A 15,991-nucleotide genomic window follows, 5' to 3' on the forward strand; every position below is an offset into this window, starting at 1 on the left:
GCTCCGGAGCGGCCGCCCCGGGGCCCCCGCCTCCTCCCCCGCCGCTGCGGGCCGGGCCGGGCCGGGCCGGTGCCGCCTCCCGGGTAGGGCCGGGGGATGGACGAGCAGCTGCTCCGGGCCCTGGGGGGGCTTCGCCTGCAGCCCCCGCCGCCACGCTTCAGCGGGAGGTTGGTGCTGCTGCGGGGGCTGCCTGGCTCCGGGAAGACCACCCTGGCCAGGTAAGGACGGAGCCCATCGCGGCGGCGGCGGGTCTCTGCTGTGCCCGGCTCCCTCCCGGCCCGGTGCGGGGGGTGCAGGAGCTGCCGGGAGCCCCCTGCCCGCCTGTCGCTTCCCGGCGGAGAACGGGGGAGAACCGCTGCAAATACCACTTTTGGAGGCGGCGGGGGCACCAGCTCGGAGCTGGTTTTTCCGGGGGGGCTCCGGGGGGAATGTGAGCCCGGCAGGAGGGAGCGGAGCCGGCTGGAAGCCTCCCCCGCCTCGGACAGAGCCCCCTGTTCGGCTGCTTCGAGGACCCGCTGCCTGTGGGGCTGGATGTTGTTGTTGTTCTGAGCCAGCAGCACCAAAAGGGGTGTTCCTAGTAGGATGGACTCATCACCCAAGCCAAGAGAGTTGTCGGTTTTTTAACTCTAAAAAAGCACCAGACTGGTGCTGCTTTTTTTTTTATTATTATTTTTATTACTTGTTATTAATCACAAACACGGCAAAGTGCTTACTCTCACTGACTGGGAAAACTGACAGCTCTGACTTCTGATTAGACATTTCAGTTAGAGATGAACAGTAGTCAGTCAAGCTCTATCACCAATGAACTATTATAGGAGCGTAAGTGAAGATTTTGTATTTTTTGAACTGTTTTTCTTCCCTGCAATCCCCATCATAGCAACACCCTCAGCATTGAAGTGCTGAGTTAAGAAATATTTTCATGTATCTCTGATGGTGAGGGGTCTGGAGAACTGGTCTTGTGAGGAGTGGCTGTGAGAGCTTTGGGGGTGTTCAGCCTGGAGAAAAGGAGGCTGAGGGGAGACCTTCTCGCTCTCTCCAACTCCCTGAAAGGAGGTTGTAGCCGGGGGGTGGGGTCGGTCTCTTCTCCCAAGGAACAGGCGATGGGATAAGAGGAAATGGCCTCAAGTTGCCCCAGGGGAGGTTTAGGATGGATATTGGGGAAAATTCCTTCACAGAAAGGGTTGTCAAACATTGGAAGAGGCTGCCCAGGGCAGGGGTGGAGTCACCATCCCTGGAGGGATTTAAAAGCCGGGCAGACGTGGTGCTGAGGGACATGGATTAGTGGTGATTTGGGCAGTGCTGGGTTGAGGGTTGGACTAGATGATCTTAAAGGTCCCTTCCAACCCAGATAATTCTATGATTCTGTGATGTCCTGCACTCTGGTCAGACCCATAGGGGTGAATAAAACGGGCAGAGGAGACTGTTCCACTCTCTGACAGCCCTGAGACTGATAAAATAGGTGGAAAACCCCAGAGGAGAGTGCAGTCCCAGTCGGCCTCACGCAGCGTAGCCCAAGTCTGGTGTTGGAGTATCTCTGGATCTGGTGTCTCACAGCTCTCGTGGCCACCCACTCTCCATCAAAGTAAGATGTCCCTGCAAGTGGGAGGTGTCCCTGCCTGTGGCAGGGAGGGTTGGAACTAGATGATCTTTAAGGTCCCTTCTACCCCAAACCACTCTGTGATCCCTCTATACAAGAGGGATATTTGCTGTTGCCTTACTCTGCTTGGGTGAGGAGCCCATGCTGGGATCGTGGGCTGCCACAGGAAAGGCTCTGCTGTGAGAGGTGGCAGCATGAAGCTGTGTGAGTCACTGCTACAGTTTCCCCTTTTCGGTGGAGTCCTCCATGTCACGCTGTGCCTTCTGCCTCACAGGACTTCTGCAAGACCAAGGTCTTTAATGAACAGCCAAGTGCTGTTATTTTGCTGACACCCAAAATACATGGTCTCCCTGAAGAGGTCGTGTAGGTGCAGGCCCCTTCTCCTTCAGGGGGGTTTGGGTCTTTTCATAGTACAATAAGAACGTAATCATTTGGGGCTGTGTTGTCAGGAAGTGCAAATAACTGACTCGCCTGTTTTTGTAGGTCAAAATACAAGGTTAATTATTAAACAGATTTACAAAATCAGTTGTAAGTATTGTTTTAGTCCCCTGTGAGATAAATGTTGGAGGAACTCAGTTCTGTTAGTAGCCCCTGCTGATTGTCTCATTACATTTGGCCCTTCGGCAGTGCACAGACCAAAGGGCAGCCGTAAAAGCTCCATTTAGTACCTCTCCATTAACTTTGTCCACATTATGAAAGGTCTGTGCCAAGAAAATTCTGAGATTTGCTATTCCCACATTGTGTACTTCTTGGTGTTGGTAAATGCAATGTGCTCAGCAAAGTGGTGTTTGTTTGCAAAAAATTACTGTAGCAAAGCTGAGTGGAAGAGCCTGCTGGAGGAGGAAAGTGATATTTATTTGCAAAATCCTCGGTAAGCTCATTTTACCCATTCCAATTCATTTGCTCAGATTTTATTCATTTGCATTATCACAGCCAAATATTTGCAAGGCCCAAGGTGCATACGCACAGGAGGTTCCATCCAGAATCAGAGAGGACAAGGACCTTTGGCTGTCCCATCCTCACCGTTTCTTCTGGGTTCCGCTCGGTTGGTGGTGACAGGGTGGATTTTGGTCAGGTCTGCCATGCCATCCTGCAGCCAGCAGTTCCTATGCTGCCATCTTTTTGCCTCCAAATTTGGCTTACTTGGTGCTCCATGAACCAGGCAGAGGGTTTTATCCATTATTTTAAGTTTCCCATTTTTGGGTGTCTTTCCAGCTGTAGCCTCTCCCTGTTTTGGACCGAGGGGAAGAAGGAAGGTGTGTGCAGGCTGGTGTGACCCCCCTGGCCATCCTCCTACTCTCAGACCACGGGTCTTCCAGTGGCAAGTCATCCGTGCTGGGCCTAAGCCGAGTGGTGGCCCCTGAGGGGTGTGTAAAGAGCACCTTTCCCAGTTTTATTGCTGTTAGTGATGTTGTTGGTTGCCAGTTTGTACCATTGTTTTCACCTTTGGTTTGTTGTTTCTTCTGGTGCTTTCACACACACCTCCATTCATTCCTTCTTCATATCAGCCAGTGTTTCTGTTACGACTTGCACATCTTTGCACAGTGCTCAGGAGGAGTCACAAACTGTGAATGTTATCACCGGTGACATGGCAGCTCACTGATAACTCCAGCAGAAAGGGCCCTTTTCAGTTCATCACACAATCCTAGGAACAACCTCGGACCCATGACTCATTTCCCTGATCTTTCAGTTGCATCAGTTTGGATACAACTTTGTAAGATTTAGTTAGCGCATCTTCGTTAAAATTATTTCCCCATCCCAGTTGTTCCCCCAGCTCAGCGGACCACGGTATGGATCAGTTCAGGTTTGGTTTTTCATTTCTGGTAAAGACAGTGAAGGATCCACCTGTGATACATTGAATAGTCAAGGCTGAATGAGGAGTTGGTCTGCTCACCACCAAGCTCCAAACCTTTCCAGTTCCTTCACTGTTGAGAATATGCTTCCCTGAACCACGTATTTGAGGTGACCCACACCATCTCCCTCTAACTGGTCATTCATACGTCACCACCAGAAGAAGTGCATAGAAGAGGACTAGTTGGGAGCTGCATCTCCCATAGCCTCCAGCAGGCAAGTGGAACACCCTCCTGAACACATTTCCCCCAACTTCACAGTAAGATTTCATAATCAGACCTGGGTAGCTGCTAACAGTTATCTGAGGTGCAGTAGTGGGTATAGCTTCTAAAAATGCCTCCAAAAAAATCAGTGAGCCACATAACAAGCTCAGACAGCCCCAACAGACTCTTCATTGCTCAGCAGCCATATTTCCAGCTCTTCTGCGCCATCCTGCAATGGAATGCAACTCATGTAACCCTCTGTCTGGCAGGTTGGTTCAAGCACTGGGCTGGGCATGATGGAACATGCAACTTTTTAGCCACGTCTGTTGATTTATCACTTGAAATGGGCTCCTTCTTGCGTGCCCTTACGAAGCACCGAGGGAGCCATCTGCCAGAACAGGAAGGAAGAAATGCACTGGCAGCGGAGCATCACGGCTTGGTGTGATCCATCCCTGTCCCAGTTCGTCCCAGTATCCCCACCCCCTGCGGAATTGCAGCTCTGACGGGGTTCATGGACTCCAGCTCTGCAGCTCCTGCTTCCAGGCTGCGATGCAATGTAAACATTTACCTGTGTGTGTGTACATATATATACACACACACCTTTTCACCATTTCAGGGTGATTCCCCTGGATGTGTTTATCAAATATAACAGCAGCCTCTGGCTTTACAAGACTCAGCCACTGCTCTGACCCCCCCCAGCTCAGACAGGAGGCACAGATGTCCTCTGCCGAGCGGAGGGCAGGCTCCCACCAGGGCAAAGTCCTCAGGGCACCAGAAGCTGTTAAAACCCAGCAGAGGCAGCCGATAAGAGCTGGGCATGTGTTCCAGATCTCACAGTTCTGATTTTCTGCTGAAACTAAAGGCCTTTAAACACCACGGGACTGCTCTGTGTGTGGAAGAGTGACCAGAGCGAGGTGGCACCTCCCTTACGAGGAAAGGCTCAAAGAGCTGGGGCTCTTTAGCCTGGAGAAGAGAAGGCTGAGTATCTAAAGGGTGGATTGAAGGATGATGGAGTCGGACTCTTTTCAGTGGTTTCCAGTGATAGGACAAGGGGCAACAGGCACGAGCTGGAACATAGGAAGTTCCACTCGAATATGAGGAAGAACTTTCTGGTGAGGGTGACAGAGCCCTGGAACAGGCTGCCCAGGGAGGTCGTGGAGTCCCCTTCTCTGGAGATTTTAAAGACCCGCCTGGATGCAGTCCTGAGTAATGTGCTCTGGGCAATCCTGCTTTAGCAGGGGAGTTGGACCAGATGATCTCTAGAGGTCCCTTCCAACTCTGACAATTCCGTGGTTCCGTGATTCCATTGCATGGGATGTCAGTGGATACGTGTTCTGGTTTCTGTTCCATTGGAAGCAGTTTGGGAATTTACTGGCTCCAAGATCTGCCCAATGTACTGTTCCGTTGCCTTTTGAGCACTGAAAATGTTCCTTCCAATCAGGCTCAAATTGGAAATTAGTTTATTTTCAAATTTTCTGATGGAAACACATGCCAGCCTATGAAGTACAGCTAGGGATTTCTCTGTCTCCAATGATATTACTAGTGATCCTGGAAACTTCTCCCACGTGCTCTAATGCATCCAGCTATTCGAAACCCTGAATAATTATTTTGCTGCCTGTATGTACAGTTACAGTCTGAAATGACTGAAAGCTTTGAAGGTGCTATTTAGAAAAAAGGGGACTTAAAACTGGTATAAATCACGGGAACAGCCCATCAGATGGCTCGCGCAGGAGACCTAAAGCCACCGCCGTGCTCACTGAGGCGGTTGCTACAGTGCTGCTGTGGTCACCCAGGAACACGGCTGTATTTCCAACAGAAAGGGGCTCCATTTTTGAACACAGCGGCCGTCACCCATCTGAGCAGAGTGAGGCAGCACGCGAGCGTGCAGCAGCACTGGCCAGGATGCCACCTCGACCAGAAGCGTCCCTGCCACCCGGGCTGCCCGTGGGGTCAGGGTGGGCAGAGAGCAAAACTTTTGCCTCTGCACAGCTTCATGTTTCTGGGAGCTTTAGCAGTTCCTGGGTCCTGCTGGAAGGTCCATGAAGTTGGTGCCGTTGTGTGTCAGAGCTGAGGAGCAGAAGCATCTGAAAGCTTTTTTGTTGTTTTTCCCTGGCTGTGTCGGCTGATCTAATGAGATTCCGTCAGGGCCAGGCTGGATGGGGCTTTGAGCAATGTGGTCTGGTGGGAGGTGTCCCTGCCCATGGCAGGGGGGTTGGAACTCGATGGTCTTTAAGGTCCCTTCCAACCTGAACCATTCTATGATTCTGTGATCCAGTACCTGGGGTGGAAACCTGCTTTGCCTTGCAGAAGGGGGAACAGGGGTTTGGGGAGATTTGTTGCAACCAGAGGAAACATGCCTCTTTCTCTTCTTAGTTTCTTATCCTTGGTATTTTCTGAAAGAGCAGCAAACTTTTCTTCAGCAAGCTATGGAGGATACTGCATTTTTGTACCTACTGCAGGCCAGAGAGCTGTAACACCCTGCAACTGAATGTCCCAAGTAGGCAAATTAATACTGAACCTTTGACAGATACTGCTTATCACACCGCAGACCTGCAAGTTCAGTGGCTTTTTTTTAAAAAAAATAAAATATGCAAACACAGCTCAGATATACCTCTGATCTTGCAAAGAAATTTAATTTTTCTTTTCCTCCTTCGTAGGCTTTACACTTACTGATCAAATTGCAATGAGTAATTTTCTTTTTACAGTGCTGCTTGAAATTTATTAACTAATAACCCTGGTCACAAGTCCCCCCATTTTGCATAGCTGGAGAGGGACTCTTTTCAGGAAGTGTAGTGACAGGACAAGGGGCAACGGTTTTAAATTGGAAGAGAAGAGATTTAGGTTAGATATCAGGAAGAAATTTTTTACTATGAAGGTGGTGAGACACTGGAACAGGTTGCCCAGAGAAGCTGTGGATGCCCCATCCCTGGAAGTGTTCAAGGCCAGGCTGGATGGGGCTTTGAGCAACCTGGTCTGGTGGGAGGTGTCCCTGCCCATGGCAGGGGGGTTGGAACTCGATGATCTTTAAGGTCCCTTCCAACTCTAACCATTCTATGATTCTATTTTGCTAAAATATAGGCATTTTTATTGCGTACAGTGATTAGGAGCCTGATGTGATTATGTAAAACCTTTCTTCTAAACCAACTTGTAGCTCATAGAAGGCTTACTTACTCTTCAAGGAACATACCACAGGGGTTTGGGTGCCCTTTGAAATGATCAGGGACAGAATAAACAGGATTTTTGTCAGCTTGATGGGCAATAGGGGGTTACAGAAAATGGTTGTTAACTTCAGTGTCAGTTTGGTTGGTTTTGAAAGCTAAAAGTTAAAACCAGCAAAATAAGCAGAATGTAAAGCCTCTTCTTTTTCCCACAATGTTTTCTTGTGTTGCTGTTAGTAGGAGTTTGTTTGGTCTGAATATAGCAAATGTGACAGTAATTCATAGCTCTTAACACATTTTGTGCCATATTTTTCCCTCCTTTGAAGCACAAGTTTTATCATCTTTAATTACCAGTGATATGAGGGTTGTGGACAGAATGAGTTTACAGATTATCAGACACTATTTAGATTTCTTAAGGGTTAATATCAAAGCTGTCATGTGAGTGTGCATGTATGTGTTAAAAGCTTAGTAAGGTACATGCTGAGAAAATAACTTCTAAGATTTGCTCAGGTGGAGAACATTTTTGAAAGAAACACTGAGCAAGAAAAAAACCAACTTGTGATCTTTCATTAATATGTATAATTTTATGTGCCTATTAGTAGCTAAGGGGTGACACGTACTTCAGCATGGTCAGTCCTTTCAAGAAGAGATGGGGTAAAGCAGCAGGAGAGGTGCTGAATCACAGTGAGAGCCGCAGGTATCAGTTTATCAGCACCAGAGAAACCAGATAAGCAGTGGGTGCTGCTGCGCTGCTCATGATAAGGATCCTTTGCCTGGGCCCAAAATGAAAGCAAAAATAATTTGACTGTTTGCTAACGGTTTGCGATGTGTTCGATCTGTTTGCCCAGCAGTAATGATGGGAATAAAGCATCTGTTTGGGGCTAGAAGGTAACAGCCTGTAGGTGCTAAATGTGGCTGGTGGCCACTTGCCCAGCGGTGAGTCTCTGCTCTCGGGGCTGGTTGCTACCACTAAATAATATGAATTAATCAGCAGCTGGTAGAAGTTACAGCTTCTGGAGGCGGAACAAAGTCAGAAGCCGACCTTTATTCAGCTAAATCTAACAGGCAATCCTAGTGAAGAATTGCTGGCAGGCAGATCAGGGTAAAACTGGTAAGTAAATCGTTAGGGCAGAGCTAGAGATGACAGAATTAAGCCTTTTCTGGCCGAGTGTATGTTTTTTTGCCGATAACCCAGAGGCACCTTTTCCCTCGCTGTTGCTCAGTTAGAAAAGACATTGAGAAATAGTTGTTTGGCAGCTCCTGGAGATGGAAGAGAAGCACTTTTATCAGGGAAGCTTGCAATGAGTTCCCAGGGTGTGGAGCTCATCTGTGGTGTGAGATAGCGGGACAGCAGCACTCACGTCTGAGAGCCAGCAGGTTCCTCCGTGGGCCTTCCGTTCTTTTCCAGAGACGTTTTGGGCCTTAGGGAGACAGCAGTGAGATTATGCTGTTGGGCTCTCCCTGACTTCTTCCAGAGGCTCCCTCCTCCCCCTGCACTCCCTTGACTGAAAAAAATAGACAATTCTGTCTATGGACACCTCCCTGCAGGGACACCTCCCACTAGAGCAGGTTGCTCAAGGCCCCATCCAGCCTGGCCTTGAATTCTTCCAGGGATGGGTCCTGCACAATTTCCCTGGGCAACCTGTTCCAGTGTCTCACCACCCTCACAGTAAAGAATTTCTTCTTGATATCTAACATCAATCTCCCCTCTTTCAGTTTAAAACTGTTACGCATCGTCCTATCAAATAAATATGGATGAAAGGTAGTGGGAGGTGTCCCTGCCCATGGCAGGGGGCTTGGAACAACATGATAGAATCATATGGGGTTGGAAGGGACCTCTGGAGATCATCTAGTCCAACCCCCCTGCCAGAGTGGGTCTACCTAGAGCAGGTTGCACAGGATCTTTAAGGTCCCTTCCAAACCAAACCATTCTAGGATTCTATGAAATGGGAACCCAATTTTGCATGAATATTTTTTTTTTAATGCTCTCTAAGAACACTTCATATTTAAGCCACCACACAAGGAGTATTTTCAGTGTCTGGGAGGCAGCTGGTCAGCGCGTGGCAGCTCCACCCTCCAGCTGGGCATCCCAGGTCTGAATGAACATCCCTGTGGGACACACAGCAGAGAGGAGAGAAGGGGGTGGCCCTGTGCCACCCACCACAGGGGACCGGGTTCATGGGTCTGTTGCATTTGGGGCTGCCAATCTCAGCAATGCAGATTTGTTTATAAAACATGTTTAAAAGCTGAAAAGAAATAAAAATGACAAAACTCTACAAGAGGAGGATTAAGTAAAACAGAGACAAGTGAAAAGCAGAAAGAACCATAGCATTGCAACAAATAATAGGAAATATTGACTAATCACTCCAATATTTGTTTGCAAATTAAAAAAAAAAAAAAAAAGTGCTATGTGCTTTGTAGCCAAAAAAAACCAAAAAAAGAACAAGACAAACTGATAATAATATAGAGCATCTTCCCTAAAAGAGAAATCATCATTCCTCCTGGTTATCTTCAAAAATCTCTCTGTAGCAAAACTCCCACAACCAAATCGTCTTTTGAGACCAACTTCCATGGGATTAGCAAATTTGGGTGGTTTTTTTTAAATATATTTACAGTCAAATCTTCTCAGGTAACAGAAAAAAACCTGAGCATATTAATATGATTAAAGCCTCATGGTGGCAGTCCATTGTAGATTCCTCTGCTGAATTCAAGAAATCCAGGCTGTGCCTTTAAGCTCCCTTCCTTTCCTCCGATGTGTCCATCTACCGATTGCGTTACTTTCAGATCCTTTAAGCTGAGATTTTTCAAATGAAGCACTGTACATATCTGCAGAGCACTCCTACAGTTCTTGATTTAATGGTCTCTATTAAAGGCATGTCTTAGCATATATTAATCCTCCATTTTTTTTTTCTTTTTCCAGACAACTGAAACGTGACCATTCCAGTGCTGTAGTTCTTAGTACCGATGACTTCTTTATCGAAAATGGGGTGTATGTGTTTGAGCCTGACCTCCTCGAGGATGCACACAAATGGAACCAAAAGCGAGGTGACTGAAATCAATCCAGAAGTTTTGCAGAATGGTTTTGCTTCTCTGTGTGTCTTTAAACTTAGCCCCAAAAATGAAAATATCTCACAGTATTGTCATATACTCAAGTTCATGGGGTACTGTTTAAAATGATGCACATTTACACTTCTGATTTTATTTATTGTGACTTACAAGAGAGAAATTTGTAAATGAAAACATGTTGGTGATTGATAGATGTTATTTCAGGAAGCAAAGGGTGACTGTTGGGTAGCAGTGCTGAAGCTGGTAACAGCAGGTGGCATGCAAGCCCCAGCCCAGCAGCTGTCTGCTCCCCATCCTTCAGGCTGGAACCTCTCAGATGTCTGTCCTGGCTTGGGAGGGAGTGTTAGTGGGGGGGGAATTAGTGACAGCCAGGAGGAAAACCTAATTAAAAGTTTGAGAATGAAATGGGTCGGGTGTCTACTTCAGAGAGAAAATGTAACGTGCTTCTGTGGCTGTACTCTGAGCTCATTAGTAGCAATTGCAAACATACTTTGAGATCATGTAACAAGGATGTTTCACAAATACCAGTGATTTTTAGCTGTTGTAAATACCTAGTCCTGTGATACCGCAGACTATGTTCTCTGAGAGCTTCAGCTCTTACTACTGAGCCCAGGCAGGGGCTGCGTGGCCTCCTGCAGGGGAGCATCTGCTGGGCACTGACCTCTGCTTGTGTTTGGGGGGTAGCTGCAAACCGAAGTCTGGTGGGGACCCAAGCGTGCGAGCAGTGGGCAAAGGGAGGACCCTCAGTGGGTAGTAAGACCTGGCTCAGTCTGTTACTGAATACATTTTAGCTTTACTTAATGTGTTACGTTACAGCGCGCAAAGCAATGAAGAATGGGAAAAGCCCGGTTATTATTGATAATACCAACATCCATGCTTGGGAAATGAAGCCCTATGTGATGATGGTAGGGAAAGCTCTGATTTATTGCTTTTATATATGCTCAGCTACAACTTTTAAGAGATAATCTGACTGAAACGGTTCTTAACATGGCTAAAAATAATTACTTCCATTTTCCCTTAGTCCTCTAATTTGTAGTTAAGGATTGATATTGTGATGAAGTAGGGGAAGAGGTGCCAGTGCAGTTGTTTTATCTCATCAGTTGTATAACTCAGTGACAGCAAAATTACTTGAAAAGTTTAATAGTCTTTGAATTTGCCCTGTTGCTTCCTGGCAATCAGGATGTCATCCCCTTCCCCAGCAGTGACATCAGTTGAACAGTTCCCAAACTATTTAGTGACAAATCAATCAAGGTATGACTTCCAATTTCAGTTAATGACTTGTGAAAAATACACCATGAAGAGTCTTCAAAGACGCATTGGTATCTCTTGTCAGGAGTGCTGGCAGAGGTGGGAATAATTTTACTACAGTTTCATAATGTGGCCTGTCTGCTAACATTATACTCAGGCTTCTGTTCTTGGGTTACGGTCTTGTCAGTTAAGAAATCTGGGTCTAAGTATTTGATTTTATGGGAGCACAGAAGAGGCATGAATGGTGGTGGTGGAAAGCCTGGACATGCCACTCCAGTAGCAGTTGGGACAGCTTGTGGGTGACGAGGCAGCAAGAGAGAGAGCAGAGCCAAGAGGCAGGCAAGATGTCAAAGGTCAACAGATTTCCATTTCCCTGCCTCCTTTCCCCCAAATCAAAACCCAAAAGCAATCAATAATTGTATTAAATATATATGTACACACACAAGTATGTGGCTTTACCTTAAAAAAATAATGGAGGCCTGTAGACTGAGTGGCTGGAAGTAGCATGAATGTGAGATGTTGACCTCACCCTCCCAGAAGCTCCAGATTGGCGTGCCCAACCTGTGGCTCTTGATCCATCCATGACTTCCAGAGAGTTCAAGTGCCAGGATGACGTTGCCGTGAGGGACAGGGACTGGGGGAAATGCAGGTTTTGCTGGGAGATCCAAATCCTTGGATGTAAAGGAAATGCACTAGCTGGGACTCAGACAAGCACCTTGACGGGAGTCATGGTTGTCTTTCTGGTCCCTGGTATATGTGATACATCTCTTAGCCAGATAAAATCACAGAGGGCCTGGCAGATCGACTGCTGCTGAGCCCCACAGCCATATGTCTAAAACTTCTCTGTCCTTCTTCAGGCACGTGAAAATAGGTATGAAGTTATATTCCAAGAACCAGATACACCCTGGAAGTTCAATGTTCGGGAGCTGACAAGGTACATATTTTTCTCTTTGATACAGCAGACACCTCATTCCATTGATCTGCTCTGAAAAGGTCAGCACTCTTCCTCTTCATGTCCCCTAACAAGTAGCCTAGTAAATGAGAACAGAAGGGTAGTCGTGGAAAATGTCTATAACTCAGTACCTGGTCTGCAATGAACTCGGCCCTGAAAGAGCCTGACCGTGCTGAGGTGAGTCAGGCAGTAGAAAAAACAATTTCCCCCTGAAGTGTGTATTTGCACTGCAAGCTTCTTGGGGCAGGACCCCTGATTTTCACTCTGTATTTTGAGTGGCGCACTCTATTTGGGCACAAAACGTGTCTAAGCACTACAGCCAACATTCAGACATCTGTTCTTAAAAAAAGCTGATCATAACACATACTGTCTTGCGAGGGTGGGATGCTCCTACTGGCCAAACTGCCATACTTAGAGCCATATTTGGCTGCCTCTGTAGCCTACCACAGTATGCAGAGTTGATACACTCATTGTATCCCTTTTGCACGTGCATGTTAAGATCTTTAGAAAGGTCCTCTGGAACCTCATGCAGCACTGTAAAACTGATTCAAAGATGCTCAGTTTGGAGCAGCTCTTTGGCAAACGGTTCAGGGGCAGCTGAAGGTTGCTTCCACCCTGGCGTGTCTTTACTAGCAATAAGGTTTGTTCTGGTTGCTGGTCCTGGGCACGGGCTGCTGGAGGACCTGGTGGGTCCTTCACAAGTGGGATGCCGCAGCGATGCAGGATTTGCACACTGCAGGTCTTTGAAAGTATGGGTGCAGCACAAGCTTAGATTCTAAACGATGAATTGTGCCTAATAGAGCTAAATAGCAAAAGGAGAAGATATTCAGAGTTTGCAACTCACAGACAAGCAGAAAACCCTGGTGGTCTCCAGAAAAGTAATTCCCACTGGTGTCTTGAGAGACTGCAGCCTCTTCTGGTCTATCCAGAATCATAGAATTAGAGTTGGAAGGGTTTGAGCATCCTGTTCCCCTCCCTCTCAGCCTCGCCAGCAGCTACAAATCTGCCCTGGAGTGTGAGTGACGTTGGGTGTTTTTCCCCACTTGCTCCCAGACAAAGCAGTGACAGGTTGTTGCCCTCCTTGTTCTTCCTGAATACAAGTCAGTGTCTGGGCTACCCACGGCCCTTGTCTATGTTTCTTCAGCTTGATAAAAGCTCACCCTGAGGCTAACAAGCCGCCAGCACTAAAACCCATATCAAATAATACACAGGCCTTCTACCTAGCTCTTTCTCACCTGGCCTGCATTTCAAAGCGGTTGTCCAACTTCTTATGTCCTGGCTGACCACAAAAATACATTTTTTCAGCAGTCACAAAAATATTTTTAAGAAGTAGGTGGAAGTGAAGAACAATTTGGGAAGAAAGGGCTAGAAATAGATCAGTGGGGACATGAGCCGTTACCCTGAACATATCAGGAACCTTAGCAAGTTTAAGATAACCTCTAATACACGGGCAGCTAAACTTGTATTTTCTGTTAATGTTGACTCTACAGAAGAAATACTCATCACGTCCCTCGAGAAAAGATACAGCGGATGAAAGACCAATATGAGCACAATGTTACCTTCCACAGTGTTCTTCACTCTGAAAAACCAAGCAGAGATGAAAGAAGCTCCAGAGGACCAAATCCAGCTTACGGGATGGGTGCCCGTTTCGACCCCCCTCCTGTCTTCTCCAACAGAAGACCTCACGTGGCACATACAAACACCACGCCATTTAACTGAAGAGGTGGATTCCTCACCGCGTTTTAATGATCAGGGTATAAAAGTCTCTAGTTGTACATTTTTTTTTCTAAACGGTTTTTTATTCTTGTATTTTTCTACTACGTGTATAATGACCTTTTTTTCTTACAAATCTTTAAATGTGTCTGGACTATGATCTCACAGCTCGACGTGACCGACCTGAGAGCACTCTCCCCGGTACAGACTGTGCTCCCTCTTGTTCCTCTTCCTCCACGAAAATCCATTCCAGCTTATGGTGAAATTTACTGGCTCTGCCACACGCCTTTTGGGTTTTTTTCCCCTGTATTGTGCTCTGTCACTAATAGAGGATGATAAATACTCCTAAATTCTTTCTAGCAGGACATGTAGCCAATTTCTTCTCCATGCCATTTCTTTTTCAGCAGTCACTTGCCATTTCAATACTCTATATCTGTAATTTTAATTGACATTTTAATACTTTCTTGCCATTTTAACACTCTTTATCTGGTTGTATAACCTTTTGTGCCTTCCCAGTGCACCTTGCCTAGAGCCTTACTGCTGCCTTTGAGAGAGGCAAAATAAAGGGTGGAAAAGGTAGCTCTGGCAGATTGCAGCAAGATCTGATGCTGTTCCCCATCTACACCTCTGCTGTCTGGATTCACACTGGTCTTACCTCAGCTCTGTCACAGCCAAAACAGCTTCTCCAGCTTGGAGGCAGAACACTTCAATGCACCAAACAGCCCTTGATCTTGCCACGACACAGGAATTCCACTGATCCTGAGACGAGTCCGTACATGGAGGCTCCTAAAAGGAAACATCAGTGTTAGGGTTGTGCTTGTTACCTTCCAAGTAGGAGCAGCTCTGAATAGCTGCAGCACAAGGCTCCCAAATACCCAAACCAACTCAGAAATAAAAAATAACGACTTAAAAAATGTTCTTGCAAGGGGAGAAATCAACTCCTTCCACCGCTGAAGTGCCAAGAAGCCGCTGAGTGAGGAAGGAAGCAATCCTGCAGGGGTTTTAGCCGCACTGTTAAATTCTGCTGATTATGTCCTTATCAAGAAGCCTCATCAAACATTTTTAAAACTCAGCATTTGTGATGGCAGTTTTAAGCAGGTGTGGATTATTAGGCATTGCTCAGAGGGCAGGACAGTAGTGAGTTTACAGTAGGAAATGAAGGCAGCTCACATTGGACAGGAAGAAAAATGGGTATAACTGCTAAGGGCATATAGGAGGTGTAACAAAATATGCTGCTTCTGGGCAAAAGCCAAGCTGTCTTCAGGACACTGTGCATGTATGAGGTAAGTTGTATTTTCTACTCAAGCTGCGTTTAAAGCAGCAGTATCATCATTGTAATTAAGTGTGAACTAGGGGGCCTAGGGAACCTGCAGTGCACAGTGGTTTACAGAACTATCAGCAAGCCCGTCCTGCTACAATGTCCAGCTTGGTGACAGGAGCCACCCCCAGTTCAGCACTGGGGAATGGCACAGGACCCCTGAAAGGCTGCCGAGTGGGAGCTGGGGGTCTCAGTTCTGAAACATCCTCCCTCCTTTGCCCCACGCGTGGTGGGAAGCCGTGGGGAAAGGGGCAGCCTGACAACAAATGGCCTGACATGTGGAGCTGGCAGCCAGTCCAGCAGGGCTGCTGCTCTCCCCAGTGGGGAAACTCCCAGTTCCGAGACGCTTCACCTGTTGAAATTAATGAGAACAAAGTAATGAATTCAAGTAGTAACTCACTCCCAGCAGAAGGATCTCGCGATGAAATCAAAGAAAGATTTAATTATCTTTCATGATGCAGTGGCCTCGAGTGCTTCTTCAGGAAGGAGCAGCTCAGAAACACTGACCAAGGATCTACCATTGATACCCATGTATGGCCTTTTGCTACGCATCAATCACAGCTGTTCTCTAAAGCTCTTTTAGCACAATAGGGAGAGTTTGAGGGGAAAATTACAAGAACTATGGCAGAATTACAGAGCAATATTTCAGAATTAATGTTTGCTAACAATAAACTTAGAGAATTGCTTATTTTGCCCTGTGCTACTTCCGACAGCCAAACGTCTATTCTAATACTAAAAACTAACAAAACTGATTGCTTTAGCCTGAAATAAAGATCCTGCTGCGATATAAGAACATCTCAGAATCAAAGCAATGGATTATAAAATGTCATCAAACCTTCAGCCACGCTGATGCTATTGTACGATACATGTAAGAAATGTATAATT

At 46.7% G+C, this 15,991-nt stretch overlaps 1 protein-coding gene across 3 annotated transcripts; it reads left to right on the forward strand.

Moving 5' to 3' along the window:
* Nucleotides 1–24: 24 nt before the first annotated feature.
* N4BP2L1 (NEDD4 binding protein 2-like 1) lies at nt 25–15,791 on the forward strand. Of its 3 annotated transcripts, XM_014966077.1 has the most exons (6): nt 25–218; nt 9,730–9,854; nt 10,692–10,780; nt 11,981–12,057; nt 13,566–13,829; nt 13,957–15,791. In XM_014966077.1, the coding sequence occupies exons 1-5, from the start codon at nt 97–99 to the stop codon at nt 13,792–13,794; spliced, it is 642 nt and encodes a 213-aa protein (XP_014821563.1). In that variant the 5' UTR covers nt 25–96; the 3' UTR covers nt 13,795–13,829; nt 13,957–15,791. The 3 variants fall into 3 exon arrangements, with proteins under 3 accessions (XP_014821563.1, XP_014821562.1, XP_014821564.1); XM_014966076.1 differs by having other exon boundaries at nt 13,566–15,791; XM_014966078.1 differs by having other exon boundaries at nt 13,644–15,791.
* The last annotated feature ends 200 nt before the right edge of the window (nt 15,792–15,991 follow it).

Source organism: Calidris pugnax, unplaced genomic scaffold, assembly GCF_001431845.1.
Source record: "Calidris pugnax isolate Ruff unplaced genomic scaffold, ASM143184v1 scaffold20, whole genome shotgun sequence".
Classification (NCBI taxonomy): domain Eukaryota; kingdom Metazoa; phylum Chordata; class Aves; order Charadriiformes; family Scolopacidae; genus Calidris; species Calidris pugnax.

Excerpts from the sequence above, each read along its gene's own strand:
- N4BP2L1 (XM_014966076.1), top strand. The coding sequence starts at position 97 with ATGGACGAGCAGCTGCTCCGGGCCCTGGGGGGGCTTCGCCTGCAGCCC. Across the intron at positions 9,855-10,691 it reads CAAATGGAACCAAAAGCGAG|CGCGCAAAGCAATGAAGAAT; the intron begins GTGACTGAAATC and ends GTTACGTTACAG. Across the intron at positions 10,781-11,980 it reads TGAAGCCCTATGTGATGATG|GCACGTGAAAATAGGTATGA; the intron begins GTAGGGAAAGCT and ends GTCCTTCTTCAG.